The sequence below is a fragment of the Anabas testudineus genome, chromosome 2 (genome assembly GCF_900324465.2).
Source record: "Anabas testudineus chromosome 2, fAnaTes1.2, whole genome shotgun sequence".
Taxonomy (NCBI): Eukaryota; Metazoa; Chordata; class Actinopteri; order Anabantiformes; family Anabantidae; genus Anabas; species Anabas testudineus.
Window position 1 is genome coordinate 2,119,650 of NC_046611.1, and position 27,510 is coordinate 2,147,159.

At 41.3% G+C, this 27,510-nt stretch overlaps 3 protein-coding genes and 1 non-coding gene across 21 annotated transcripts in view; 2 read left to right on the plus strand and 2 right to left on the minus strand.

Moving 5' to 3' along the window:
* LOC113163220 (CLIP-associating protein 1-B-like) overlaps positions 1 to 9,762 on the minus strand; it is a 39,280-nt gene extending 29,518 nt beyond the window's left edge. For 7 of the 18 annotated variants that reach the window (XM_033326327.1, XM_026361633.2, XM_033326326.1 and 4 more), the window contains exons 1-8: positions 9,493 to 9,762; positions 8,662 to 9,077; positions 5,690 to 5,768; positions 5,230 to 5,333; positions 4,601 to 4,692; positions 4,066 to 4,141; positions 2,932 to 3,029; positions 2,338 to 2,408 (exon numbers count right to left, since the gene is read on the minus strand). In XM_033326327.1, coding sequence (XP_033182218.1) covers positions 2,338 to 2,408; positions 2,932 to 3,029; positions 4,066 to 4,141; positions 4,601 to 4,692; positions 5,230 to 5,333; positions 5,690 to 5,768; positions 8,662 to 8,862 — 721 coding nt within the window. In that variant the 5' untranslated portion in view covers positions 8,863 to 9,077; positions 9,493 to 9,762. Of the gene's footprint in view, positions 1 to 251; positions 525 to 2,337; positions 2,409 to 2,931; positions 3,030 to 4,065; positions 4,142 to 4,600; positions 4,693 to 5,229; positions 5,334 to 5,689; positions 5,769 to 8,661; positions 9,078 to 9,432 lie in introns of those variants that run through there. The other 11 variants (XM_033326331.1, XM_033326329.1, XM_026361637.2 and 8 more) reach the window with 7 other exon arrangements.
* On the plus strand, positions 6,102 to 6,229 carry LOC113164948. The gene has a single exon (XR_003299054.1). It is a non-coding gene; the product is annotated as a U4atac minor spliceosomal RNA (small nuclear RNA).
* A 2,874-nt stretch (positions 9,763 to 12,636) lies between the features above and the next one.
* On the plus strand, positions 12,637 to 17,934 carry LOC113164130 (high affinity cGMP-specific 3',5'-cyclic phosphodiesterase 9A-like). Its single transcript, XM_026363272.1, has 14 exons — positions 12,637 to 12,861; positions 13,324 to 13,473; positions 13,699 to 13,738; positions 13,815 to 13,917; positions 14,595 to 14,737; positions 14,894 to 14,953; positions 15,051 to 15,228; positions 15,639 to 15,761; positions 15,842 to 15,934; positions 16,076 to 16,143; positions 16,234 to 16,336; positions 16,574 to 16,678; positions 16,893 to 17,039; positions 17,112 to 17,934. Exons 1-14 carry the CDS (start codon positions 12,774 to 12,776, stop codon positions 17,202 to 17,204), a joined length of 1,494 nt encoding a protein of 497 aa, XP_026219057.1. The 5' UTR covers positions 12,637 to 12,773; the 3' UTR covers positions 17,205 to 17,934.
* A 76-nt stretch (positions 17,935 to 18,010) lies between these two features.
* LOC113164128 (H(+)/Cl(-) exchange transporter 4) lies at positions 18,011 to 26,312 on the minus strand. Its single transcript, XM_026363271.1, has 12 exons — positions 26,141 to 26,312; positions 24,920 to 25,074; positions 24,575 to 24,674; positions 24,258 to 24,445; positions 23,906 to 24,028; positions 23,563 to 23,769; positions 23,086 to 23,166; positions 22,005 to 22,550; positions 21,728 to 21,914; positions 21,158 to 21,556; positions 20,819 to 21,035; positions 18,011 to 20,737 (listed from the first exon to the last, which is right to left on the minus strand). Exons 1-12 carry the CDS (start codon positions 26,154 to 26,156, stop codon positions 20,647 to 20,649), a joined length of 2,310 nt encoding a protein of 769 aa, XP_026219056.1. The 5' UTR covers positions 26,157 to 26,312; the 3' UTR covers positions 18,011 to 20,646.
* Between the last annotated feature and the right edge of the window lie 1,198 nt (positions 26,313 to 27,510).

Genomic DNA, 27,510 nt, shown 5'->3' on the forward strand with positions numbered 1-27,510 from the left:
CTATGGCATGTGTCAACTCTACAGCCAAGAGGCACAACATAGCACAACAGCAGGATTACATGCATCACTGAGCTTCAGTTACTCGTAGCATTCAGGTCCCAATTACGATCCCACTGTAATTATCTACGGTTATGAGCACACAGATCCTGACAGAACTGGGAAACAACCAGCTCCTACATTAATAAGATATCTCACAGATATTTGCTACAGGTCTTCACTAACTCAAAGCTGTTATTGTGTGATAAATTTACCTGAGGGGACCCAGCTTGACGATACTTTCCCCAGTGGCTCTACCGGAGGAAAAACTGTCCTGACGCTGGCCCAGAGTCGATGCACTGCTGCCTGACTCCTCCCTTCCCCTCCAACCTGGTCTTGTGACTGCAGGGACAACAGCTGACACCACTCCTACACAATAAAATCCCCTCGGCTGCTGGAGAAAACAGTCTCAAGTGTTTCCCTCTGGGTTTCTAGATTTTCTTAATTTCTCTTTTCGATTCTCTGTTAGTTTTATTTGTCTCTTTTCCTGTTTCCGGTTCCTTTGTCTGTTCTCTCTCTCTGTCTGTCTTCTCTGTCTATTGCTCTCGTTTTAAACCATCTCTCTTTTTCCAGGTCAGTGTGATGCCTCCCAGTCAACCGCTCAGGTGACATTCACAGCTCAGTCGGTTGCCAGTGTGCACATCTCTCCACATCCTTTGAAGCCTGTTGTGTTGGTCTGTTGGGAGTCTGTTGAACCTTCCTTTCTTCCTCTTTTTATACCACAGGGGAAGTAAAAATAATAGAAAACAAACTACTATTATGGTTTAGAGATAAAGATCCTCCCTTCATGTTTGATTCTGAGTAACAAAGTCAAGCTGTGTCCCCAAAGAAAGGTGGTACCGAGGGGCCCCATGAGATGAAAGCTAAGCCTTCGTCAAGGTCTGTCAACTTCAGCCTGGGAAGCGAGTTTTAAAGACTTAACGACCAGTGTGACGCTACAAAGTCAGGGTTTTAGTGGTGAATGGCACAAAAGGCCAAACTATTTACACACTTTTACTAACTACGATTGTGTTTTTTCCACAGAACTCAGAAGCAGCTTTTCACTCTTTAAAAACCTTTCTGTCCCACTTCTAATGGGTCACTTTCCTGCAATGAAACAGCTGAAAGCTCCTCGAACCCCACAGCACAAAGAAACCAGCTCAGGTTGCCTTCTGGCTGACAGACACCAAACACACCCCTCTGCAGAGAGTGCAAACCAAGACAAGGACTTCTCAGCTGAAACATGCTGATTATAGTGTTTAGTGTTTCACATTCACCCAGAGGATGAAGTGAGATAAACCAATGAACCAGCAGCAATGTTGTTGATGTTAAAACATCATTTTTAAATGAAACTGCATGTTTTGCATATGTAACGTGTTCATACAGCCTCGCTAACTTCCTGTATGTCCTTAGCTAATGTGGACACATCCTAAGCACCAGACATTCTTACAATCCTTTCTGACAACTCACCACTGTAAAGTGTTTCTCTGCTGTGTCAGCTATAAAAACAGTTAATAAACATCTAATGAACTTGATATATAAAACATCATTCATCATTCATTCATGACATTCATGTCATGGTTCTGTCTTCTACAACCATGGACATGTGTGTTGTAGTTTCAGTCTCAGTTTCACCTTTGTAATTTATTAAAAGACAAGAAGCTCAGGTTTCAACAAATCACTATCAAGAATGTGGGAAACCTCCACCCAGTTACAGGAGAAATCTGTTAGTATTCGTGTTTCACGGTTTCACCTTTTCTGCTTTTAATGGGACATTAACATGAAAGACGTGACGGAGATGCACAGTAAACACTATGCAAACTCAGACAGGGGGCACGCAACACACAAAGTCACCAGGAATCTCTGAAAATGTCAACTTAGCTACATAAATAAATTAAAAAAGGAATAAACAGCACAAAACAAAATGTTTTGAGTGTTGTTGATCGTGTGCTAAATCATACGGTGGAATACTGTGGTCACTGGTATCCAACAGAACTAAGAAAATTTATTTAATCAATTTTTAAAGTTGTGTTCAGACAAATAAATAAATGTGGTGCATCATGGGCAAGTGTCAGCTGTGTCACATGTTGATGTCTGGAGGCCGCTCGCAACAACAAACAACACAGCGCAGAGAAAAACGGTGCTGCCAAGACAACAGAATTGGTCTACGAGACTGTCTACCAGAATCATTGTGGGCGTTAAACAAGACTGGTGCTAGTATACGGACTCTCATATACAGTATACAGACTATTAACAGAACATAAGGGATACAGGTACAACAGAACATAAAGCCAACAGCAAGAGCAGGACAGGTGCGCTTACCTGACACAGGTGACAGGACCATGTTCCCCGACCTTTGAACTTCGTCAAATTTGCTGAAGATGACGTTCAACCTGAACAGAGGGAGGAAAAGACAATTAGCACCAGCTGGTGTTGTGACGGTAAGAAAAGAACCACATTCAAAGTGGAAAATACACAGTTCTATGCAGAGTGTCCTCTGAAAGACAGAAATGGACTCAGTCTCTCCAGGGAGCAGTAAAATAGGCCAAAGTAATATTACATCACCCAAATCTGCATCCAAAAATACACGAGTGATGGTGGACTGTGGCACCTGATGGGTAACGTTATCACAACAAACACTAATAATCAGGACGTGGAAGCAACAACATTCACTCTGTGGGTTTTTCTGACAGGAAACAAAGAGCGATTCTAATTTTAGACTGTTGTTAAGAAGTGAGTTAAAAAAATGAAGCTTTGAAGATCTGTATCAGTTTGACATCTGAAAATAAAATGTACTGACTTCAAAATGTCCAGCTGTGCTGTGGTGGTTCATGACTTCAACAAAACATATATAACTAATGACAAAACATATATATCTAATGAAAGTAGTCAATAATCCGAGAAATTTGAACGCACCGTGACTGAGGCAGGCCCTTCTTTCCCAGGTCCATTCTCACTCGTTCTCCAACATGGCGGTAGATCTCCACAAGGCAGCTCATGGCTCCATCACGCACCTACATGACAAAAAGAACACATGAACACATGCTGTTAATCAATAAGCTGCCACAGACACAAACGTTCCTCTTTGACATGTCTCTGTAATTTTCTGTACAGAGCTAAGATTCCTTTGTTCAAATTAGACAATCGTACCAATCAGACATCTAAATCTAATCTAATCTAATATCTAAAGACTATGTGTGATAAGTAAGCAGCTAAATATCTCCTTTGTTTTTTATTCTATCATAATTTATGTCCCTCCAAGTCCATTTTGTCGTTTCACAGCTTGAAGGGTCTGGGTTCCGGTTTTCCTCATGCTTGTGAAGGTTTCCCCCATCATGGTTTCTTTTTATTTATATGTTAGTTTTATTTTAGAGGAGAAAACACTGCACAGTCCTACATAAGCTGAAAGCAAAACAAATGTGTTAAATAAATGTGACCTAAATGCTTGTGAACCAGGTTTTAGGCTGATGTTTGTTTGTCTCTACTGGTCTGGTCTCTACTTTCCTCTCACAAGCAAAACTGTGAATAAAAAAATCCAAGTGGTTCCTGCAGAACCATCATCATCAAAATGGTGATGATGATTTGTCAGCACAGACAAGTGCTTCAGTGCACATGAGTAAAAAAAAGCATGTTTGGGTTCAGGAAGGGAAGTTCATGGGCACGGCTTCCTGCCCTCAGGAGGAAGAGTGATTCCGGTGATGATAGCCCTCAGCAGCCTGTCAGTGGACAACAAGCTGAACAGGGAGATGAAGAGGCTGAGGGTTATAGAGGAGAACTCACAGCCTTAAGGTTTGTGTGTCTAATATATCTCATGTGTCTAACCTAACAGCTTCATTATATTTCAACTCACACAGTGACGTGTGAGTGCAAAGATTTCGAAACCCAAAAATTTAATGTTTGTGTTTGACCAGCAGAGGGCAGTCACAGACTTCCTGTTCCTCTGCACAAAGAAATAGTTTCCCAGTCCGGTACTCAGACTCTGACCTGGATGAACTAGGACACAGTTTGACATAAGACATTTGTATCCAGGTGTGAAACAGCAGGTCATACCTGGCTTGTGGGATCTCCGAGGAGGCTGCAGATGTGAGGAACAATTTTACTGAGCGTCAAACTCTGAGAGCCAAACCTGAGAAAACAAAATACAAGATTTTATCACTATACGTTTCTGCCAAAATATTAATTAAATATAAAACACATTCAACTATTAATATTAATAACTGAAATCATTTCTGCCGTCCTACATTTAACTACAATTCTTTCCTTATCCTGAACATGATTTCTGCACAAACTTGTACAACATTAGGTGCTTTTGGACAAGAGGAACTTTTTTATAGGTAATTTTATAGGTTCCTGCACTGCAGGAACAGAGAACGATCAGAACCACCTTTTGAGGGACTTTTTTAGCTCCTACTTCAGAGTTCCTATTGTCCCTGTACAATGGGAACCATGAATGACACAAGTATGACTGGTTGAACAATGAGCCAATTCAGCTTCAGTAAATACCGTTTTTTAGAAAACAACCATGTGCCCCAGCAGTCAGTCTTAAAGCTGGTATAATTTTCACTTACAGTTATTTTCAACTTACACATTTAAGGTTGAGATGAGACAGAGGCAGAGTCCTTCCCTGGTCCTGTTGTTTTTGTGTTTGAAGCCTCCCATCATTCGCTCCCACACATACTGAAAAGACGAAAACAGAGACATTTTATTTACATTTAGTCACTATCTAAAAATTCTGTATGTTCCTGAAGGTAAGGAATAAAGATCGACAGGCTTCGATTCATTTGTCACGGATCATCTTGTTCTGGAGGCTTTTCTCTCTGCAGGCTACATTTACCAACTATCACACATCAAAAATAGAAAAAACAATACGTCACTAAACAACAACTCCTGTTAAGGACGTTTACACGAGGAGTTGTTGGGACAGATTGTGATTGTGTCTGAGGTCTGACACCTCTAATGGCTCCAATTTGTCATGTTGCCCTTGAATTAATCTCCAGGAAGATTAAGACCCCTTCACAACATCCACTAGGGAGGCCACAACTAATGACTCTCTCTGTAGTCCACCTAACAAGTCTATTCAGGTCTTGTGAGAAACAAAACCACCCTGGAGGATACATTTGGGGATTTTATGACAACTTTCCCCAGACTGATGAGTAGTAAAACATTTCCAATAAACAACAAAGAAGTCCAGTGGCCATCACGTGTGTTGTTCACCTGTGGGTTAGCAGCCTGGTCCATAATCTTCAGTAGAAGTGCTTGGTCCTGGTCTCGAACTTGGTCCTTGGCATCTCCCAGACGATCTATCAGGCTCGGCAGAACTGCACAATATTAAATTAAATTAAATCAACATATATATATATAGAGGTAGATATTTAAAATTGTCCTTTAAATAAACATAATAAAAATATACAAATAACCAAATGAATGACTAATTAAAAATGTAACAATAATTAAACAAAACATTTAGATTTCTCTTTGTACGGCACCAAAATATGTATGAAAAATGTAATTTTAAGTTTTATTGAGCCAACTGTGCTTCTTATTAATAATTTAAATTACCTAAAGTTACATTCCTTACATTGTCTTCTCAGTTTTTATTATTAAATACTGACAGAAGAAGAAAAGAAGTAAAAGGAAAGGAAGAAGTAAAAAGAAGTAATGATAAGCCGCTCACCCGTTCCAACCTGTGTCCTGAACCTCTCCTGCAGTCTGTTGACTAGAGCTGATAAAATATCCATCCCCAGTAAAACCACCTGAGTCACAGTGTGCGACAAACATATAAAAAACATAAAGATAAAATGTTAAAATCACACAAGAACCAGGATAAAATGAGATTTAGAACAATTATCATCAAAAACAAGAGAGTTTGAATCTGGGCTGCAAAGGATTATGGGTAATATGCTCAAAACAAGAGTTTTCATCTAAAAAAACACAAAATAAACAAAATTAACTGGTTTAATGCAACAAAACAACAACACAACCACTAAATCTTTAATTCTATGAACTAAAAGACACAAGTCAGACGAAACCACGAGTGAACACGGTGCTCAGACTGCACAACAAGCTGCGGGTGCGGCGTGGCCTCAGCCGTCCTTGTCTCGGGGTGGTCTGGGAAACTCGATGAGCGTCTGGTGAGAGCTTCCCTGCTGACACCACGTCAACACACACGCACCACCTGAGCTCCGGCTTCAGGCTCGGTGCAATTTTTGGAAACTCTCTTCACAAGCAAGAGGAACAACATGTCACAATAAAGAAGGACTTCCTGTGCTGCCACCTGCTGGACCACAGGAGGCACCGACAGAAACACAGGCACTGTCTGCATGTGTCCACAGCTGTCGCGTCACTGCATAGTTCTGATGATACAGTCTGCACACTCACACCGAACTCAAATGACAAATGTGGAATTTTAGAGCTGCTTTTCTCCAGGACGCTTTAGGAACACTGTGAATTATCATCTGTGGTTTCTACTCTATTACAGAACAGTACTGTGCTCCTGTATAAATACTGCAAATAACTTATAGCTTGGAATATTTATTTATTTCTATTGAGTATAGCTTTTAATGCCAACTCTATAAAATACTGTATTTATTATTTATACAATGCCTTATTTAATTTCAATGTATTCCACATTACAGCAACATATCCCTAATACGCAAACATCCTACTTTAGCAGAAATGACAACAGAAATGTTTGAGCAGAGTAGCTATAGTAAAAATATATTTATAAATCAATGTCCGTCACTTTTTAGTGTCTCTGAAAACATCTGTAAACTACTGTGACGACACGGCTAAGACAGGTTTGTTGTTGTTTCAGTAAGTCATTAACACTAAAGTTGTTTTCTAATACTTAGTTAGAATTTTCTAATGGTAATCGAGTATTGTTTTTGCTTTTGCTGCTATAAACACTTTTGTTGTCGTTTCCTCTTAATGCAAAGGTTCTCGTTTCTGCCACAGTTTCTTCTCGTTCCCCTTCTTTTAAGTTATCTACATGGACCAGGCTTTAAGTCTGGACCACAATCCTAACTGTTGGGTTCATTACCAGCTGACAAACATGGACAAACTCAGACCCACTGTGTCCCAAACTGAAATTATGATGATCATTAACATATTCATTCTGCCTTAGTAAAACCTCTCTGATGGGTCAAAATGCTGCAGTCAAGCTGTTTTCAGGAATATGCATGATCAGGCCCCTAAAAGTAATGTACAACGTACAACATATCACTCTAAAAGGTGAATCAACAAGGTTTAGACAGTTCAGCTAACGGCCTCACATGTAAATGTTGACTTTTACAACCAGCTGTCTGCATTTACCATCAGCTAAACAGGCTTTTAATTTACGAGACAGGCCCAGCTCGTCTGCTCACTGCTCTCGCATCGATTAACAACAGCCATTAGACTAACAGCATGTGAAGCAGCTCTCTTCTATTCTGTACCCACACACACCTCAAATGTTTTATTGTCACCAGCCAAACACACGTTCCAGCACAGATAGGGATGAAGACGATTTCCACATACTGAAACACTGACACTCTGCAGAACTCGCTCCTCCCCACTGCTGGCTCCGTCACAGAGAGAAGGAAACTGGGCTAATGGTGCTGGTAAATTAAGCTCACAGCCACCATCACGTTCGCCTGGGAGCCTCGTCCCCATTTCAGCCATGAGACGCAGCGATTCCAGGACAGCACAGAAAGCAGCGATATGACGGGTTGTGTTAGTGTGTGGGGTCAATTTTTCTGAGCACTTCCAAGGACTGAAACTCAAAGTTTATTAGTGACTATGGAAAATTCAGAGCCGGCTGTGACATTAACATTTTAAAACTCTTTACTTTGCATTTAAAGCTTTAAAAAAAGTTACACAGACGAGTGAGTGGGTGGATCATTCAAAATATGTTCTTACATATTATAAATCTACAACTAGCTGTGCTTTGGCGTGCTCCCTGAGGACACAAAATGCACCTGCAGCAATCAGTATCAAGTGCTGAGTTAACAGTCAAACTACCTCCTGCAGTGAATCCCAGAATCCTGACTGGTGGCTTGACAACAGCTGCATCCCTCATACACACACACACACACACACCAGAACACACACACACACCAGCACACACACACACCAGCACACACACACACACACACACACACACACACACACACACACACACACACACACACACACACACACCCCAGGTGGGATAAGAAAAATGGATCTTTTCATAGCCAAATGCCAACTTTATATTTGATTTTAATTATTTAAATGTTCAAAGAGTGAAGGGGTACTCAAAGGTAAAAATAGTTCTTCAAAATGTCAAAGCATTTGTAAGAAATTAACAAACGGTGTAAATCTACAAATTCAGATTAATATCAGAGAAGTAAACCTGCTCACGAGATAAGTTAATATAATTAATTTAAAATATAATTTTTATTTCGGGTTCTTTTTGAACATGCTGTTCAACCATCATCATGCAGCAGCAGCTGAAATCCAACAGCTGAGAGTCTAGTGTCTGGTTCAAGAGCGTCTCTACAGTTATTTTTAAAGTTATGATGACAGAGGTGAAGGGTTTTTATTATTATTTACAGGATTTAATCTACCAACCTCCAGTAAGTAGCATCTTTAGCTTTACTTCTTAAATCAGCCGTGGGTTGTCCTCACCTTGAAGTTGCTGGAGTTGACCCAGGAGCTGGCCACAGCGTCCACCATCCTGTCCAACATGGTCTGGTCCTGCTCCAGGTCCACCGTCTTCTCCTCATCCAGGATGAGGTCTACGACCTCCTGGCCCACCTGGAGCCTCTTCCCCAGGTCCTTCTGCATCACCTGCTCCAGCAAATAGTCCATGCTCACCTCCTCCTCCATGGCTGCAGCTGCGGCTGCACAGGGGGCGTCCAGCTGGTCCTACTCCTCACGTTTAGTCCAGTAGAAACCTCCAGTAGACGGGACCTGCTGCAGGATTTGGCCCCGTTAATGCACCACTTCTTGTGTTTAGGAGGCAGCTGACGGTGGTGAGGTGAGCACCGTAACCTGCTCCGTCTGGACGTTCATTCTCCTGTGCTGCTCTGCTGAAACGACATCTAACAGGAAAAAACACAATTAGGCGAAGTTTAGCTCATTAAACTACATTTAGTGTCCACGGTCACATCAACAGCTGCTCTTATATAAACCTAGCTTACTCACTAGCAGCTCACAATTAGAGATAGTAAGTCTAGTTTAGGTGAAGCTGAGCGGCTCATGGTGAATTCACTGCGTTTAGAAAGAGGAGCGTTAAATATGAAGACAGTTTGTGTAGCTGTTAGCTTCTGCTGCTAGCTCGCTACTAGCCAGCTTTCATCCAGAATACAGTCGAGCTAGTGTTAGCTACGCTAGCTAAGTTAGCTTGTTAAGTTCCAGCGGTCACGGAGAAGTTGAGTTACCGGGAACAGTTCTTACCCGTTAACACTGGATAATTAATTGGTTATTAACCCGGGGACCGGTTGTCCGTTCACTCACCGGATGAACTGAATCGTTCCCAGAAAAAAAGTCCGAAGTGGCGACGCTGCCTCCGGCCACTAACTACCGTTACTTCACGTTACAGCCCCACACTTAGTGTTGGGGGGTTATTTGTGTTAGTTTGAATTAGTTTGCATCACACTGTGAAATAAATGTCAGTGTGTTAAATATCCAGCGGACTAAACACATGTGCTTCATTGTCATTAAACGACACTAACTGGTTATTATTGGCCATAGTAAATCATAGAATGTCCCATGACAGCCGCCGTAGAACTGGAAAGAGCAGAACGACGACACCTGTCGGTCAGATGGAGTAATAACAGGTAGACAGACAGGTAGATAGACAGGTAGATAGACAGACAGACAGATAGATAGATAGACAGGTAGATAGATAGACCGGTAGACAGACAGACAGATAGATAGATAGACAGACAGATAGATAGATAGACAGGTAGATAGACAGACAGGTAGATAGATAGACAGGTAGATAGACAGGTAGATAGACAGACAGGTAGATAGATAGACAGGTAGATAGACAGGTAGATAGATAGACAGACAGATAGATAGACAGGTAGATAGACAGGTAGATAGACAGACAGGTAGATAGATAGACAGGTAGATAGATAGACAGACAGGTAGATAGACAGACAGGTAGATAGACAGACAGGTAGATAGATAGACAGGTAGATAGACAGGTAGATAGATAGACAGGTAGATAGACAGACAGATAGATAGACAGATAGACAGGTAGATAGACAGACAGGTAGATAGACAGGTAGATAGACAGACAGGTAGATAGACAGGTAGATAGACAGGTAGATAGACAGACAGGTAGATAGACAGGTAGATAGACAGACAGGTAGATAGACAGACAGACAGATAGATAGATAGATAGATAGACAGGTAGATAGACAGACAGGTAGATAGACAGGTAGATAGACAGACAGGTAGATAGACAGGTAGATAGACAGGTAGATAGACAGGTAGATAGATAGACAGGTAGATAGATAGACAGGTAGATAGACAGGTAGATAGATAGACAGGTAGACAGACAGACAGATAGATAGACAGGTAGATAGATAGACAGGTAGATAGACAGGTAGATAGATAGACAGACAGATAGATAGACAGACAGATAGATAGACAGGTAGATAGATAGACAGACAGATAGATAGACAGGTAGATAGATAGATAGATAGACAGATAGATAGACAGACAGATAGATAGACAGGTAGATAGATAGATAGACAGATAGATAGACAGGTAGATAGATAGATAGACAGACAGATAGATAGACAGACAGGTAGATAGATAGACAGGTAGATAGACAGACAGACAGATAGACCGGTAGATAAATAGACAGACAGATAGATAGACAGGTAGATAGACAGGTAGATAGATAGACAGGTAGATAGATAGACAGGTAGATAGACAGACAGGTAGATAGATAGATAGATAGACAGACAGATAGATAGATAGACAGACAGATAGATAGACAGGTAGATAGACAGGTAGATAGATAGACAGGTAGATAGATAGACAGGTAGATAGACAGACAGGTAGATAGATAGATAGATAGACAGACAGATAGATAGATAGATAGACAGACAGATAGATAGACAGGTAGATAGACAGGTAGATAGATAGACAGGTAGATAGATAGACAGACAGGTAGATAGACAGACAGGTAGATAGATAGATAGACAGGTAGATAGATAGACAGGTAGACAGACAGGTAGATAGACAGACAGGTAGATAGACAGGTAGATAGATAGACAGGTAGATAGATAGACAGGTAGATAGATAGATAGACAGGTAGATAGACAGGTAGATAGATAGACAGGTAGATAGACAGGTAGATAGATAGACAGGTAGATAGACAGACAGGTAGATAGATAGACAGGTAGATAGATAGACAGGTAGATAGACAGACAGGTAGATAGATAGATAGACAAGTAGATAGATAGACCGGTAGACAGACAGATAGATAGACAGACAGGTAGATAGACAGGTAGATAGATAGACAGGTAGATAGATAGACAGACAGGTAGATAGACAGACAGGTAGATAGACAGACAGGTAGATAGATAGACAGGTAGATAGACAGGTAGATAGATAGACAGGTAGATAGACAGACAGATAGATAGACAGATAGACAGGTAGATAGACAGACAGGTAGATAGACAGGTAGATAGACAGACAGGTAGATAGACAGGTAGATAGACAGGTAGATAGACAGACAGGTAGATAGACAGGTAGATAGACAGACAGGTAGATAGACAGATAGACAGATAGATAGATAGACAGACAGACAGGTAGATAGACAGACAGGTAGATAGATAGATAGACAAGTAGATAGATAGACAGGTAGACAGACAGATAGATAGACAGACAGGTAGATAGACAGGTAGATAGATAGACAGGTAGATAGATAGACAGACAGATAGATAGACAGGTAGATAGATAGACAGGTAGATAGACAGGTAGATAGACAGGTAGATAGACAGGTAGATAGATAGACAGGTAGATAGACAGACAGGTAGATAGACAGACAGGTAGATAGACAGGTAGATAGACAGACAGGTAGATAGACAGGTAGATAGACAGGTAGATAGACAGGTAGATAGACAGGTAGATAGACAGACAGACAGGTAGATAGACAGACAGACAGGTAGATAGACAGACAGACAGGTAGATACCTACTATCTAACATTTAATGCAACACAGGAAAGAAGATGATGGTTTGAATCTGATTAACTTACAGTAATTCTACAATACAGTGACATGGTTGGTTACATGTTTATAGAACTATATATATATATATATATATATTTATATATATATATATATATATTTATATATATATATATATATATATATATATATATATATATATATATATATATATATATATAAATATATATAAATATATATATATATATATATTATATATATATATATATATATATATATATATATATAGAACTATTTCTTATTGTGTTGTTCTTTCACATTCCTGCAGTAGCACTAGTTAACACTGAACATGAAACTCTTAACTCAGTGTGAATAACTCAGGGCTACAAGATGGACGCAGCATTAATTAAACAGATAAACACACTTGTGATTAACCTAATGATTCAGACCTGTTTTCAGAGAGCTGGTTTACTGGGTGGTCTGTCTGTCAGCTGCAGGTGCCCCCTTCACACACTCAACGTGTACATGTCAGTGTCAAAAGCCTCATTTCCATTTGTGGAGCAGGTCATGTTCCAGCCGGCTCTGGGATGACAACAAAAATCATTCACTTCATGGTCAACGGGAGGTTGGAGCGAGCCGAGTTCGGAGCAGACTGCTCTGCTGCAGATGTTAAAGGTAGGAAATGACCCCTGCTGACTTTAAACGCACATTATCATGTTAGAAATGCTTCAACAGTCAGTTTGATCTCAGAGTGTCAAGAAAGAGTTATATGAGCAGCACAGCATGTGTTTACGGGTTTCTAACACAGTCATGACCAGAAATGTTCCCGTGGCTCCGGTGTAAGGACCTGACCTCCATGTGGCGCTGACAGCTCCTCAGGTTAAAGAGCTTTTTCTCCTGTCATCCTGAATTAACCATGTGACTCTCTTAGCTCTTAACTCCTCATCTGCAGAGGACATTGACCTTTACAGGCACCAATTAGTGCACATGAAAAGAGAATAAACTGAAGGACTTCACTGTAAACCAGACCAGAAGCTGGTTAAAAATGATATTTAGCATTTTTAGCGGATAAATGACAAAAAGAGTAATAACCAATAAAGAAAGAGTCATTAATCTGTGGTTCTTTTTTACTCATAGATCTGTTTCGTGCAGCAGCAGAGGCCGGACCTCAGCATATCCTGAAGATATACAACACAAGCGGCAGCGTGGTGAACGTCTGTCCTCAGCTGGAAGCCAACAGCGAAGATTCGTGCTACCAACTGGAGGTGGTGGCGACAGATCTGCAGAGTGAGCAAACTCATCTGCGTCACCGTAGATCAACCCAAACACATGTAGAGCAGTCTGAAACTGAAACTGCATCAGAAAGTCATGGGACATTGTTTCCAGCTGAGTCTCGGCTGCTGAAGTTTGTGCATTTGTTTTGGAAACGTCCCACAAACCAAATCTAAAAAGCTCAAACAGTAAAGTTTAGAGTTTAAACTGTAAAGCGTGATTCCTTCTGTCCATGTGCAGGTGTGGTGATGTCAGCAGAGCTGGACAACATGGAAAACAGGTGAGTGCGTCCTAAACAGGCTGGTTTCAGTGTCTGCAATAAAGAATTGACTGTAGTTTCTTGTGTCGGTCTTCAGGCTGCTTCACATGGAGAGCAAAGTGATGGAAGAGATGCGGAAGACTCCGGATTTCATCTGTGAGCTGAAGCAGCAAGTGGAGTGTTTTAAGAGGAAACTGGAGGTTTGTCCGTTTATTATTCTTACAGTGTAGTAGACTGAACGCAAGTCAGTGCACAAGTCCAGCTGTGAATTTGGTCTTTGACAAATACTGGACTTCATCTCATACACACAGCAGCTGCCTGTTTTAAATCAGGATAATGGAGCGAATGGGTGAAAGTTGTTCAACTGGCAGTGAGTGAATGAATCGAGCGGACGAACGAACCAGAGACTCTCAAGAGACCGTTTTTCTAGTTTGACACTTGTAGAACTCAGTTAAGATACAGGATAATCCTCCCAATGTCTCAAAACAGCCAGAAGACATAAAGGTCCCCAAAACAGACACCAAATGAAAACTGAGACAAAAAAATGATAAATAAAAAAAACAAAAATAGAAACTGACACAAAAAACTAAACTAAACAGACACAAAACACCAAAAACAGACAAAGTGACCATAAGAAGACTCCTTCAGTCTGAAATCCAGGTCTTGTTGTGTGGAACTAATCTCACTGTGAAAACACATTTACTGCTGCTGTTTCACAATAAAAGCCTCTCAGAGGAAGTAATAAGTAATAAGGAAAGTAAAAATATCAATTGTATAAAAGTATGAGTCCAATTTAGCTGTGTGACGTATTCCACACGTATTTAACCTGAATCTGAGCACGAACAGGTTTCCAACCACCGCTCTGTTCTTCTGTCAGACTGTGGAGCACCTGAGCTGGATGGGTCTGTTCAAGGACCACAACGAACAGCAGCTCTGCAAGTTCTCTCCGGACCCGAGAACTCCCGAGCTCAGCGTGCAGGAGCAGCGCCAGCAAGTCCGCAGGAAGTTCCTCAGCATGAGGTGACCTCACGGTCAGCTTTGTACTGCTTCACGGATCTGTGGATTTAAATCTCTCGAGTGCTGGAGTTTTGTTTTTGTCTTCTTCTTTCTTGAATTGATTCTTTATTAAATACAGAGAGAACATTAGAGGTGTGTGTCTGTTCTGTGTCGCTCTAGTTCTCTGCAGGTGACAGAAGAAGTGAGAGAGCATCTGAAGACCCCCATGTTTGATAACTGGTGAGTAGAAACACACAGAAGTCACTGACTCACACTCACACACACACACACACACACACACACAAACACACTTGTCTTACACCTGTGCTGTCTCCAGGCAGTGGGAGGAGGCGGAGATGCTGGTGCTCCTCCAGGTGATGTACACCGACCTGGACTTACTGACGGCGTTCCACATCGAGCTGGAGGTCCTGCAGAACTTCCTGTTTGAGGTCTACTGCCACTACAACAGCATCCCCTTCCACAACTTCCAGCACTGCTTCTGCGTCACCCAGATGGTACGAACATCTGATTACGAACATCTGATTACGAACATATGATTACGAACATCTGATTACGAACATCTGATTACGAACATCTGATTACGAACATCTGATTACGAACATCTGATTACAAACATCTGATTACGAACATCTGATCACTAACATCTGATTACGAACATCTGATTACGAACATCTGATCACTAACATCTGATTACGAACATCTGATTACGAACATCTGATTACGAACATCTGATTACGAACATCTGATTACGAACATCTGATTACAAACATCTGATTACGAACATCTGATTACGAACATCTGATTACAAACATCTGATCACGAACATCTGATTCACAGATACCTGTGAAATACTGTCAAAGTGTCATTCAGTGCTCATTTTCTTGGTTTCCCTGTTGTTCTGCAGATGTACGGCCTGATTTGGCTGACAGACCTCAGGAGTAAATTAGGAAGAACTGACCTGTTGATCATGTTGACCTCGGCTCTGTGCCACGACCTCGACCACCCCGGCTACAACAACGTCTACCAGGTCGCCTCACTGCCTGTTTCTCAGTCAGTTTGTCTTCTGAACAACATCTCTGTTCATGTTTTGTTTTTGATGTCACACAGATCAATGCTCAGACCGACTTAGCTCTTCGCTACAATGACATCTCCCCCTTGGAAAACCACCACTGTGCCGTCGCTTTCGGCATCTTGTCCAAGGTGATGAAAGATTTCAAACAGACAGCAAGATGTCTGGCAAACATTTATTGTAAATAAAGGTTCATTAAGGTTTTGTTTTTCCTTTTAAACCAGTATTAGAGAATAGAAGAGTTTAAAATGTTGTGACCGTTTCTTTTGAAGCCGGAGTGCAGCATCCTGAGGAACCTGAGCAGCGAGCAGTACAGACACATTCGAGGAGGAATGATCAAGTACGAGCTCACACCTCACACCTCACTTCATTCATGCCCATGCTGAGTGTGTCCACTTTTAAAAATGACGACGTCACTGTTCATTTTCAGATGTATTCTGGCCACCGACATGGCGAGGCACAATGAAATCCTCAACAAGTTTAAAGTCATGCAGCCAGGGTTCAACTTCAGCGACCAAGACCACAAGGAAGTGGTAAAGAAAGACTCACTGAGCGCTTCTGTAAACTCTTCATCGTAACCTTTGTCAACATATCTTAAATTAGAATGATTCAGTAATTACCAACGAGCAGATACCCAGCACTCCTGTGTATTTACCTTATTATCTGAAGAATTGAATAGATCTCGATTTAAAAGATATAATAATACAGACTTTTATTTTGAAAGAAGCAACTTGAACTCTGACCCTGCATCCTTGTTCCCTCATCTCTAGCTGATGAAGATCATGGTGAAGGTGAGCGACATCTCCAACGAGGCGAGGCCGATGGCCGTGGCCGAGCCCTGGCTGGACTGTCTGCTGCAGGAGTTCTTCAACCAGGTTCTCGCTCTCAGTTTTGTTCTTCAGTTTAAAATGAGCTTCTTTTTTTATTAGTTAATAAAAACATATGTTAAACTCTATATTTTAACTCTTTGAACTATTTTCTTTCGTTTCTTTTTCTAAACCTGAAGCTGGTTTCAGGACTGTAGGTAAATCTCAGTTAAACCTTCATGAACGATGAATCTGTCGTCTTCTTTTCTGTTGTGTTGTTCAGAGCGACACAGAGAAACTCAAAGGACTCCCAGTGACCCCGTTCATGGACCGGGACAAAGTGTCCAAACCGTCCTCTCAGACCAACTTCATCCGGTTTGTTCTCCTGCCGCTCTTCACCGAGCTCACCAAGCTGTTCCCCTGTCTGGAGGTAGATGATCACGTCCTGCTTCACGGTGAACATGAAGTTCACAGAACATGAAATTGTCCTGTTACTTTGCAGAAACATATTCTGGAGCCGGTGCGAAGGGCTCTGGAGTATTACTCTGACATGGAGAGAGCCAGCAAGGAGGAGCAGGAGACCACCAAACCATGAAGAAGACGAGGAAGACGAGGTGGAGAAGGAGGAGGAGATGTCTGCTACTCAGAGGTGTTTTAGCTCATCTGACAGCTTCAGTTAGTCTGCAGATGCAGATTCTTTAAATAGAATGAATTGTGTATTACTGTAAGCAGCTAAGTACTTGTACCTGGACTTGTAGTAGATCTTGAAGTAGTACTGCTATTTGTAGTTCAGAGTGTTGTGTGTGTTCTTCTCTGGTTCCAACTACAAGACGTATTCCAAGTCAAGAATTCCTACATGTACAACTTCGACTTTGTTTACTGTCGTCTTTCACACTTTTTGTAGTAAAGAAAAATATTTAGTGAGTCTGTGGATCTCCTAAAGTTCTGATGAGAACATTCCTCATTGTTTCTCAAGAACACATCAGTGAGCAGCATTCTTACACTAGGTGACACGTTCCTTCACTGACACGAAAACACTGCAGTTTATTTTGATTCGGTGCCACATTCATCATCCTGCTGCAGGAAATACCCCAAAACCATCAAACGTGGATCAAATCTGCTGCTGAAAATAGCTGAAAAAACTCAATAAACAGCTGTTGAACAAAAAACCCAGAGACTAAACATTAGTGAGGCTTTTTAAAGATGAACATCTTCAGTAGGAGCTGAGAACACATGAAGTTATTAAGCACTGAGAGATGAACACGCTGCGTGTAATGGAAAAACACAGAACAGAGGTATTAATGATCATTAAAGTCTCACTTCCACAAACAACAGAAACCTGCTTTTCTTCTTGTTATTAAATCACAGTATGTTTAAGTGATGAGGAGAGAAATAAAAAGCTAATTATCAAATTGAACCGTCTTTATTCACCATCACTTCATTTACAAATCTCAGAAACAATAAAAGTGCAAATATCTTTTTTCATTATGTTTCAGATAAATATTAGAGATTAAAAAAATAATAATAATAAAAATATTAATAAAACAACCAGGGCTCAACATTAGTGTGATTCAGACAATCAACTGATAAACACAATAAATCCTCAACATATTATACAGCAATACATTCTGTTGGCATTAAAAACAAGTTGATGCAGTGTTTTCTACCGTTTTAATGCTGAAAGTTTCCAGTTTGTGTGAAATATTAGCAGCTTCGAGCTGTGACTGACTGAGGTTAGTTCTCACTACAGCAAATACGACGACACAGGAAGTGAATGATGGGATAAAAACACTTAACGAGCAGTCGAGGCGCAAAATCTTTTTGTACAGTGTTGATATTTTTAAAAGCTTCAAATGATCATTTTCCACGTGTGGAAGTCTTAACTTGAAACATGTATGTATGTTGTTGTATGTTTCTCTGTTAGTGTCCTTCTATTCAAAGACCCTCCACTGGTGGTTTGGCTACAAACATTAAACCAGTTATCAGATATGCCAACTTCTTTTAAAGGCCGCTACACACGACACATATAGTGTGAACACGTCAACTTCTAGTACTCTCCACCAAGATTTGCTTTCATTTCAACCTTTTTATTCCATTTTGTTGGAATTTGTGAACGAAATGGTGACAAGAAAAGATTCAGTCAGTCAGTCTGCATCTCGTATTCTTCTCTAAAGAAGTGACAAACTAACTGTTTCCAAAACAGCAAGTGTGCAAACTAAACATAAGGGTTTGACTGCTCTCATGCAAACACTGTTTTTATAGTGTCACAGGATCTTTTGACATGTTCAAACTGAGCATGGAAGGACTGGTTCAGGTGCCACTAATGCCCACAGGTGGAAAACTGAAGGAACTCATTTGAATGAAGAGTTTAGAAGACTATACTCAACTATCTGCACTTCTAGTGTAAGTTGTGTTTGTCTCTTATACAAAGTGAGATCAGTACCTTTAATGTTCCAACACATCTGACCGTGTGTAGGGGCCTTTTACCAAATAAAAGCACGAAATATGAACAAACGTTCTCTGCAGGAGCACAGATGTGCAGAATCAAACAAAAGCCCAGTCACAATTTCCAACACGGTGCTGTCGAGAACATCTCCAGATACTAAAGAAAAACATTTAGTGTCAGTTTGTGCCTTCAAGGCAAAGTAACAGAAACATGTGAATACGGTAAAATTAACACCTTAATATTAATATGGCCGCAACACATAAACACAAAGGGCAGCAGATGTAAACTCCATATAAAATCTGGGACAAACAGTTTATACATTAACATCAGGATTCAGTGGTGCTGACTGAAGCATTTTATCCCAAAAACCTGCAGACAACCAGGTCAGAGCAGGTCACCGAAGTTCTAGTTCTGCAGACGTTCATCTTAAGAGCACATTTACACATCTGTTTAAAAACCAGTGAAACAGTGTTTGTGCATGAAATGGGAGTTTCTCTAATCTTAGTTTAGTTTCATAGGTTTGTGCTTTCGGTTTTATGTTTTCATTGTGAAGTTCAGTTCACAGAACTTTGTAAAGATACGAGGGTATAGGAGGAGAAATCTTTCCTTAGAACTGCTACAATAAATTCATCTGTTGAGGTCAGAGATCAATTGTTTTGTCTGCTTTTCATATCTTTGGGTTTACAACTGCTAATGTGACGAGGTGTCAGGGAATGTGTCACAGGATCAACTGTGATCAATGTTTTTACTGTTCACATCTGTTTCACACTGTAGCTGCAGTCTCAGACTAACAGAACCAGCAGATGAGTCGATCTTTTAGCCACGAACGCCTTAGAACCATAAAGTTAAGGTGGGTAAAAACTGACGGCACAAACGTCTGAAACTGAATTTACAGGAAGAAAATATAAAATCTTAAAAAACAAACATCTCAGCTTATGGAAAATGATGTGAAAAGAATAATCTGAACATTTGGACTTTAAGATAACTAGTATAAAACAATATTTTAAGCTCTCTTTTATCCAATAAGATAATTTTCCGTAAAACAACATATTAATTTGTGTGATTTTGTTTCTCTAAGCTAATAAAAACTAATCAGTGTTTCTCTCAAATGTCTCCTGACATTATTGGCAACCTGTGTAAAGTTCTGTCTGTCAATCTGTTTCTCCACTGAAACAACATATGCTTCATGCAAACGTATGAAGTAGCAAATACTGCTTCAGTTTCTCCCTTCACTGGCTTTATTTGATCTAGCAGCACTACAAGAGCAGCTGCTGCAGCTACTGCTGGAACGGAAGAACCTAAAGTGATTTTCCAAAAGCTAAAAGCAGCTGCGACTCTAGACACATGCTCTGCTCTCAGCATTGTTGGCAACATGTGACTTTTCTTTTCAGTGTGCACACAGCTGACCCTCTGAGGGTTTGAAACATTAAAATGATGAACCCTTAAAGAAGAAGTACTCTGAAAACACATGGAGCAGCAATGTTGTGGTCACTATAGGGTTGGACTGTCAGAAGGTGGGAGGGATTTTTCACAGGTTGCAGCACAGTAGCGTCGCTCCAGTTTTACCTATGTACACTGTTGATGCAGGTTCCTAATTGAACATGATGGATTCAGGATCCTGGTTCATCATCTGAGCCATGTGTCGCAGGACATCCTTCTTGGTGATGATACCCAGGAGACGCCTGAATGTACAGATAACAGGAGTTACCTACCAACGACACCTACTGTAGATCCACAGGCTCATGCTGTGTTCTTATTCTTACCCGCTCCTGGTGACCAGACACTGGCGAAGGCCGAGCTTGCGGAAGATGTCCACCACCGTCTCCATAGGCGTGTGGTCGGTGACGGTGAAGGGGCTGAGGTTCAGGATGCGTCGCAGCTTCAGCGGCTGCGGGTTGCTGGCCGGCAGCTGGGGAGCGTCTTCGGTGAAGTAGACCACAGAGCTGCTCACCACGCCGTCCTGCTTCTGACGCGCGTTTTCTGTGGACGGACACATGAAATATCTTGTGGTTGTAGCTGAATTTCATTTTACATACAAACAGTTTGTACATATCGATCTATGTTCTCCTGGGTTTTTGTGGCCTGAACCTGAACCAACTTACTGATGGCGAGTGTCAGATCCCGGCGCTGAACGAAGCCAATGAGCCGCTCAGACTCTCGGGACACGACCACCGGGAAGCCGTTATAATCAGTGTCTTTAATGAGCGTCTCAACATCCTCCACCGTGGTGGAGTCCTGGGTGAGGACGGCCAGAGGGGGGTCGTTCCTGCGGGGTCGCATCACGTCGGTGGCCAGGGTGCGGTGGGTGAACTCATCCCTGACGTCCAGGTAGGGGTAGCCGTTGAGCTGGATGTGTGACTCGTAGATACCCTCCTTCCCAAAGGCGTCCGCCACCCACTTGCTGGTGACAGCGGCGGCCATCAGGGGGACGATGTACTCCAACCCGCCGGTGAGCTCGAACATGATGACCACCAGGGAAACGGTCATCCTAGTCACCCCACCTGAAGGGGTACAGACCATTTTTAAAAATTTCTACAGACTAAACCATGAAGAATGAGGAAGTAGGTGGATGGTGCAGTTCATTTTAATCCAGAACTTTTAAAACCTTTGATACTGGGATCGATGTCAAACAATAATACTAATTATAATATATGTTAAAATGATAAACCCACCCAGACAGGCAGCAGCTCCCACCATGGCGTAGAGTCCTGGTGTGACACAGTCTGCACCGGGCCGGCACCAGTTCTTAAAGATGATCCAGTCGTGGTGGTGGTATGCTATCTGCTCTACGGCGATCCCCACGATGCGCCCAGCAATCGCTCCGACCGCCATGCTGGGAATGAAGAGACCTGACGGGATCTGAAGAAGAAACAGAAACATAACATAAGATAAGAATAAGTGTGTGTAGCTTTTTAATGCAATGTTCCTCATCGTCTTTTTTGTACTGACCTTCATGCCGAAGGTGAAGATGGTGATGACGATCTTGAAGATAAGTGCAAGCGCGAGCTGCCACAGGGCGTTGTAAACCCCGGGCCCGGCCGGTCGGTCTGGGATGTCGTCAACCGGCCGACTCATGTTGGGGTTATTAATATAATCACAGAGCTGTGATGACTCCAGAGCACCGCAGTCGTTGAACAGCTCAGAGATCAGCTCGCTGGTGCTGCGACGAGTGTATGGGTTGGGGTAGGCCAGCAAGGCGGTGATACCGGTCACAGCAATGACCTCCAGGACCGGATATTTCCCCAGCTGAGTGGTCTTTCTCCGTCGGCACCAGGCAATGTTGGCTCGGATAAAGAGGGTTCCCCACAATCCGCCAAACACTCCCAGCAGGATGAAGGGGACCAGCTCTGCCATGTACCAGGGAGTATGGTACTCCACATAGAACAGCACCAAGCGACTGTTGCCAAACGGGTTGATGGAGCGCAGCGTGAAGGCAGCAACAAGTGCGGCGAAGAATGAACGCCACAGAGTCTTCAGAGGGAAATAATAACTGACCTGCAAGACAAATATCAACTGATTTTAAAGAAAAATAATAGAGGTCTTAAAGAAGACAGCTGAAGACAAACAGTCTGAAGGGGAAAAGGCGAAAACACAAAACATCAAGACAGCTACAAAACGGGTCCACAAAGAATGTAGAGACCTTTGTGGAGATAAGAATTAGAAGGTCTTTTAAAAAATATGGACGATAATTTCACTATGACAAAATATGCAGTAGCAGTGTTTTGGCTATGTAGCTACTTAACACATAGATACTTTTCCAATTCCTCAATAGGAGGTGACAAATGCGTCATTTATACTTTTGCTTTCCATTTCTCATTCCCTGTGAAACACAGTTTAGCTGACAGAGCAGATGGGTTTAGGTTTAAAAAGAAGAAAACTGCTGCACAGACAATCTGCTTTCATGTGGTCAGTCAGTGATGACAGGTGAAATAAATAAGTGATGAACAGACAAACCACAAAAACATGAAGCCTGATCAGAGCAGGTGTCAGAGGTCAGTGGGTTTGGTGCAGTGACACTGAACAAACCAACCTCTTCAAGGCTGAACAGAACTCCTCCGATCGGTGCTCCAAAGGCCACAGACACTCCAGCAGCTGCTGCAGCTGACAACACCTGCAGATCACACAAATTATTTGTAAGAATGACATCTAAATCTAATCTAATTAACAAACAAAATAACCTGAACTTTGTGTCTGCAGCAGGAATCTCCTTCTAAAGAACAATTCTTCTCTTTTTACTAATCATGTTTACTAAAAGGAGGTAATGGCAAGGAAGAAATTTAATTCTCAAAAATCTAATTAAAAGTCTATGAAAGATTCCCCCCAAAACAAATTATCACTGATGAAAATGTCTTCTCTCGTTTCTCCTCAATAAACTTTTGTGATCTCTATTTAACTATAAAATTAACTATAACATTTAAATTACTTTTATCTGATCGTTAATTCACACATTTTGCAAAAAGCACAGACTGAGGAGCTTTTTGCAGAGACCTGAACAGCAGCAGCTTACCTCTCGTCGTTTGGCCTCATTCTTGCTGTACTTGGAGAACAGGCTGCAGAAGAGATTTCCACAGCAGCAGGCCACGTGGACCAGAGGACCCTCCTTCCCCAGGCTGAGACCTGATGACACAGCGAGGACCAGGGTGACAGGCTTGATCAGCAGGGTCCATTTGCCCAGGTATCCCCGGATGATGAAGCCACTGAGGATCGTCTTGATCTACACAGAGTCAAATGTCAAATATATTCAGTTTTCAAAGGCATAAAATGCAGAAAATGTGCAAGACTGTGAAAGACGTCTGACCTACAGGTCTATTGTAGACCTGTGAAGTGTTTCTCGTCAGACGGTACTATACCTCTGGGATTCCTGAACCGCAGGCATACGGAGCGAAGACTCGCACCAATGAAACTGCCAGGAAGGAAAACAGAAGTGCCCACAGAATGTACAGGAAGTAGTTCAACACGTAAGCTCCAGCTCCCTGAAAATCACATAGAAGAAAGTTTAATATAAACAGTCAAAAACATTATTGTATTATTAGTAAATCATTCTTCTCCATTCTGTATAGTTCACAAAGTGTTAGTAGTGCCCTTCACTTTTTGCACACTCTAATTTTGTGTTTTTAAATTCAACATGCTGACTCAGCTTTAACCAGCTTCTAAGTGTTCAGTTTTTGTGTTGACCACATTTCTTCTGAGACCAGGTCTGACCTCAGTGTGGCCGGTCATCAGCTCAGCCCACTTCTGCCACTGTGGACACTTGTCTCGGTCGTCGAACGTTGTCTCGTTAGACGTCCAGCAGCACTGCTCGTGGCTGTACCAGAAGGCCGACAGACACACTCCTTCCTTCAGGTCTGTCATCCAGTCCACCGCCAGGTCGATCACTCCGGCTAATGTACCTGCAAAAAAAAAGGTTTGTTAAACTAATTTGTTGGGTGTCAGTTAAAGTGAAGAATAATGCCAACATATCACACACTATGTGGATGTTACGGAGTAGGAAATGATGTGTAACTTGTTCCCTGACTGACCTGAGAGGAGTCCGATGAGCAGCATCACCACCCATCCTGACCAGGCGTCCAGGAGGCTCTTGATCAGCTCCCAGATCGACTCTTTACTCTTACTGGTTATCTGAGAGAGTATCAACAAATAACAAATAAATCTCATTCATAGTTTGCACTATCAGCCCCAAGACTTTATCAGCTGATAAAATAAAGAGTAAGAGTTAAAGACTTTTACAAAAACCTGAAAGCGTTTTGAAGCACGCACTGAGAAAAGCACTTCAAGAAACTACAACTGCTGAATAAGAAACAGCAATCAAGCAAAATATACTGAATATTCCAGTATGTGTGAATATAAAGAAAACTAAGTGGAACCTTGCGGTGGCGATCTGTGTCTCTGGACTTCTCTCTGAGCCAGTCGATGGTGTGGAAGTCTTCATATGTACTGACATCAGGAAATGGCTCGTCCAGGAAATCCATCAAGTTTCCAGCTCCATTCATCTCCTCTGTGGGGGTGGCACTGCTGACACCTGGAGGGAGGACAGACCACAACTTCTGAATGTACAACTTTGTTTACAGTCACACACAGTTTAATTAATGCGATTACATTCTGCTGTTTAGAAGAAACGTTGAAGAAACTGTCACGCTCTAACAGAAAAAGTATTCCTCTGTTTGTTTTTCCATGTAAAGACTACATTTCCCAGCAGTCTCACTAATTCTGTCCTACCATATGGTTTGTTCTTGAACACAGATACTTGACTCCAAATCTCAGAAGAGAGACGACTTGGGTCATGTGATTTTTTTCCATCAGTGCAACACCATTAAAAATCACAGGAAGATTTCACTGTTTTTGAAGTGTTTTACTTCATGACATGACCAAATCAGAATAAAAGACAAGTGTAGTGGGGATGGACTATGTCCATGCATATTCATGAATGTGCAAAAGAACAAAATATAGGTAAATGTACGTGAATGCCTTAAATATATAATAGAGTGTAAAGACAAACTACACGTGAATATAAAAAGAACAGACTTACATCTAACTAACTGTTACTTTTAATGTTTGTGGATGACATTATTAAAAATCTTGACAATTTAAAAAGAAGCCTTTAATGTGTTTTAACCCGACCAGCAGTTTAAATAAAAAAATTAAAACAAATCAATAATATTATTATAATACATAGAAAATCTGGAGGAAGACATTTTCTCATTCCTTGCGTGATTAAACAGCTGTTACTACTCGTTGAAGCTCTAAAACAGAGCACCACTTCTCATTAACTGGCTTGAAATAGTATGAAAACAGCAAATTATGTCTTTAACTTGTTTTATATCAATGCACAACTCTCTAATGTGATTCTGATGGTTAACAGCTGCAGCGTTTAACTGACATTGAGCAGGTTAAAGGTTTTTCCTTGGCTCAAATCTCCTGCTCCAGCTTTGACAAATCCGTATTTCCATCCATTTGCTACATCGCATCTATTATTACTGGAACCAGCAGCTCTCTAAATAAAATATGTATTTACGTTAGCGGTTCAACTAGCTAGGTTAGCATTAGCATCAGCGCATCATCAGCGTTAGCTCCGTAAAGTCTTTTACCTTCACCGGCCTCCATGATACAGTCCGTCTGACTACAGTAGGCTACGGTTGGATTATTAATCTGAGATTATTAACTCATATACACTTGACTGTTCCTGACATTTTTCATAATATTTACAGGAAAACAAACTGGTAATAGGGGCGTCAGACACCGCTCCCACAATGCACCTGTTCAAACGCTCAGTCTCACGATACTTCCGTGATCTCGCGTTGTTTGATTAAATGTGTACAAATGTTTATTATGAATAAATTTATGATTCTATTGAATAAAAGCTGCTGGTTTGAGATCTACCACTCAAACACACACAGAGGGTATTTAACTAGAGCCATTTGGAGTTTTGGGAACATTGTTGTTCACTTTTGGGTCCAGTAGGTGTCAGTGAACATATATTAATGTTTAATAAATATAAAGGTAGGGGCAGGTGTTCCTAGACAAAAGCTCCATATCTCATCAGCTTCTTTCGCTGTCTTCGCTCTGTTTTTCCACACCACACCAGATCTGTTTGTTATTTGTAAATCGTTTATTTATAGAAAGTATATTACGTACTATCTACATCCATAAATGATTCAAAACAGCAGAAGCAGCTTATTTCAGTAGTTTATATATTATTTCAATTACTTTATTTCTGTTCTAGCAGCCCCTCAGTGGCTTTTAGCTTTAGGTATTATATGATTATTATTAGCCTACTGATACATTGATGTGACTACGTGGACTGTGCTGTACATACTGAGATAAATATATTGATTTATTGATTAAATTAAATATTGTGTTTGATCAAACAAACAAACCATTGCAACCCAGTCATCTGGGAATAAGCCACTGAATAAATGGTTATGAAAATAAATATGTTAGAAGTTTAATGTGAACAGGGAACAACCCCTCAAACCGCCCTGAACTGTGAGACCGGACAACACATTTAAAAAAGCTCCAGAGAGGCAGATCTGGCTCCTACATTAAGTCCTACCTTTCTGAATTCAGTTCACAGGAATTATAGTCCTGATCCTCATCTCTGAACCTCTTCCTGAAGTACTCTTCCTTCTATGGGTCAGTGACCCTGTGACCTCTGTCTGTATGTCCTGCTTGAGTTTGTCTTCAGCCCAGTCCACAGTGAACTTCTGTGTTAAGACTGTTTTCCCAATGCCAGCCACTCCCTTCGTCATCACTGTTCTGATTGGTTCCTCTCTTCCAGGTGAGCCTTTAAAGATGTCTTCATGTCTGCTGGTTGTTTCTGGTCTGTCTGGTTTCCTGGATGCTGTTTCAATCTGTCTGACCTCATGTTCACCTCATGTGTAGATCTGGTTCAGAAGAGTTGGGTTTCCTGCTTTAACAATCCCCTCAAACACACTGGACCTTCTTCTGCAGCTTAGAT

Excerpts from the sequence above, each read along its gene's own strand:
- LOC113164128 (XM_026363271.1), bottom strand. Across the intron at positions 24,029-24,257 it reads TGATGACCGGCCACACTGAG|GGAGCTGGAGCTTACGTGTT; the intron begins GTCAGACCTGGT and ends TGTGATTTTCAG. Across the intron at positions 21,036-21,157 it reads GGATCTGACACTCGCCATCA|AAAACGCGCGTCAGAAGCAG; the intron begins GTAAGTTGGTTC and ends GTCCGTCCACAG.
- LOC113164130 (XM_026363272.1), top strand. The coding sequence starts at position 12,774 with ATGACAACAAAAATCATTCACTTCATGGTCAACGGGAGGTTGGAGCGA. Across the intron at positions 14,738-14,893 it reads AGGAAGTTCCTCAGCATGAG|TTCTCTGCAGGTGACAGAAG; the intron begins GTGACCTCACGG and ends GTGTCGCTCTAG. Across the intron at positions 15,229-15,638 it reads GCTTCTGCGTCACCCAGATG|ATGTACGGCCTGATTTGGCT; the intron begins GTACGAACATCT and ends GTTGTTCTGCAG.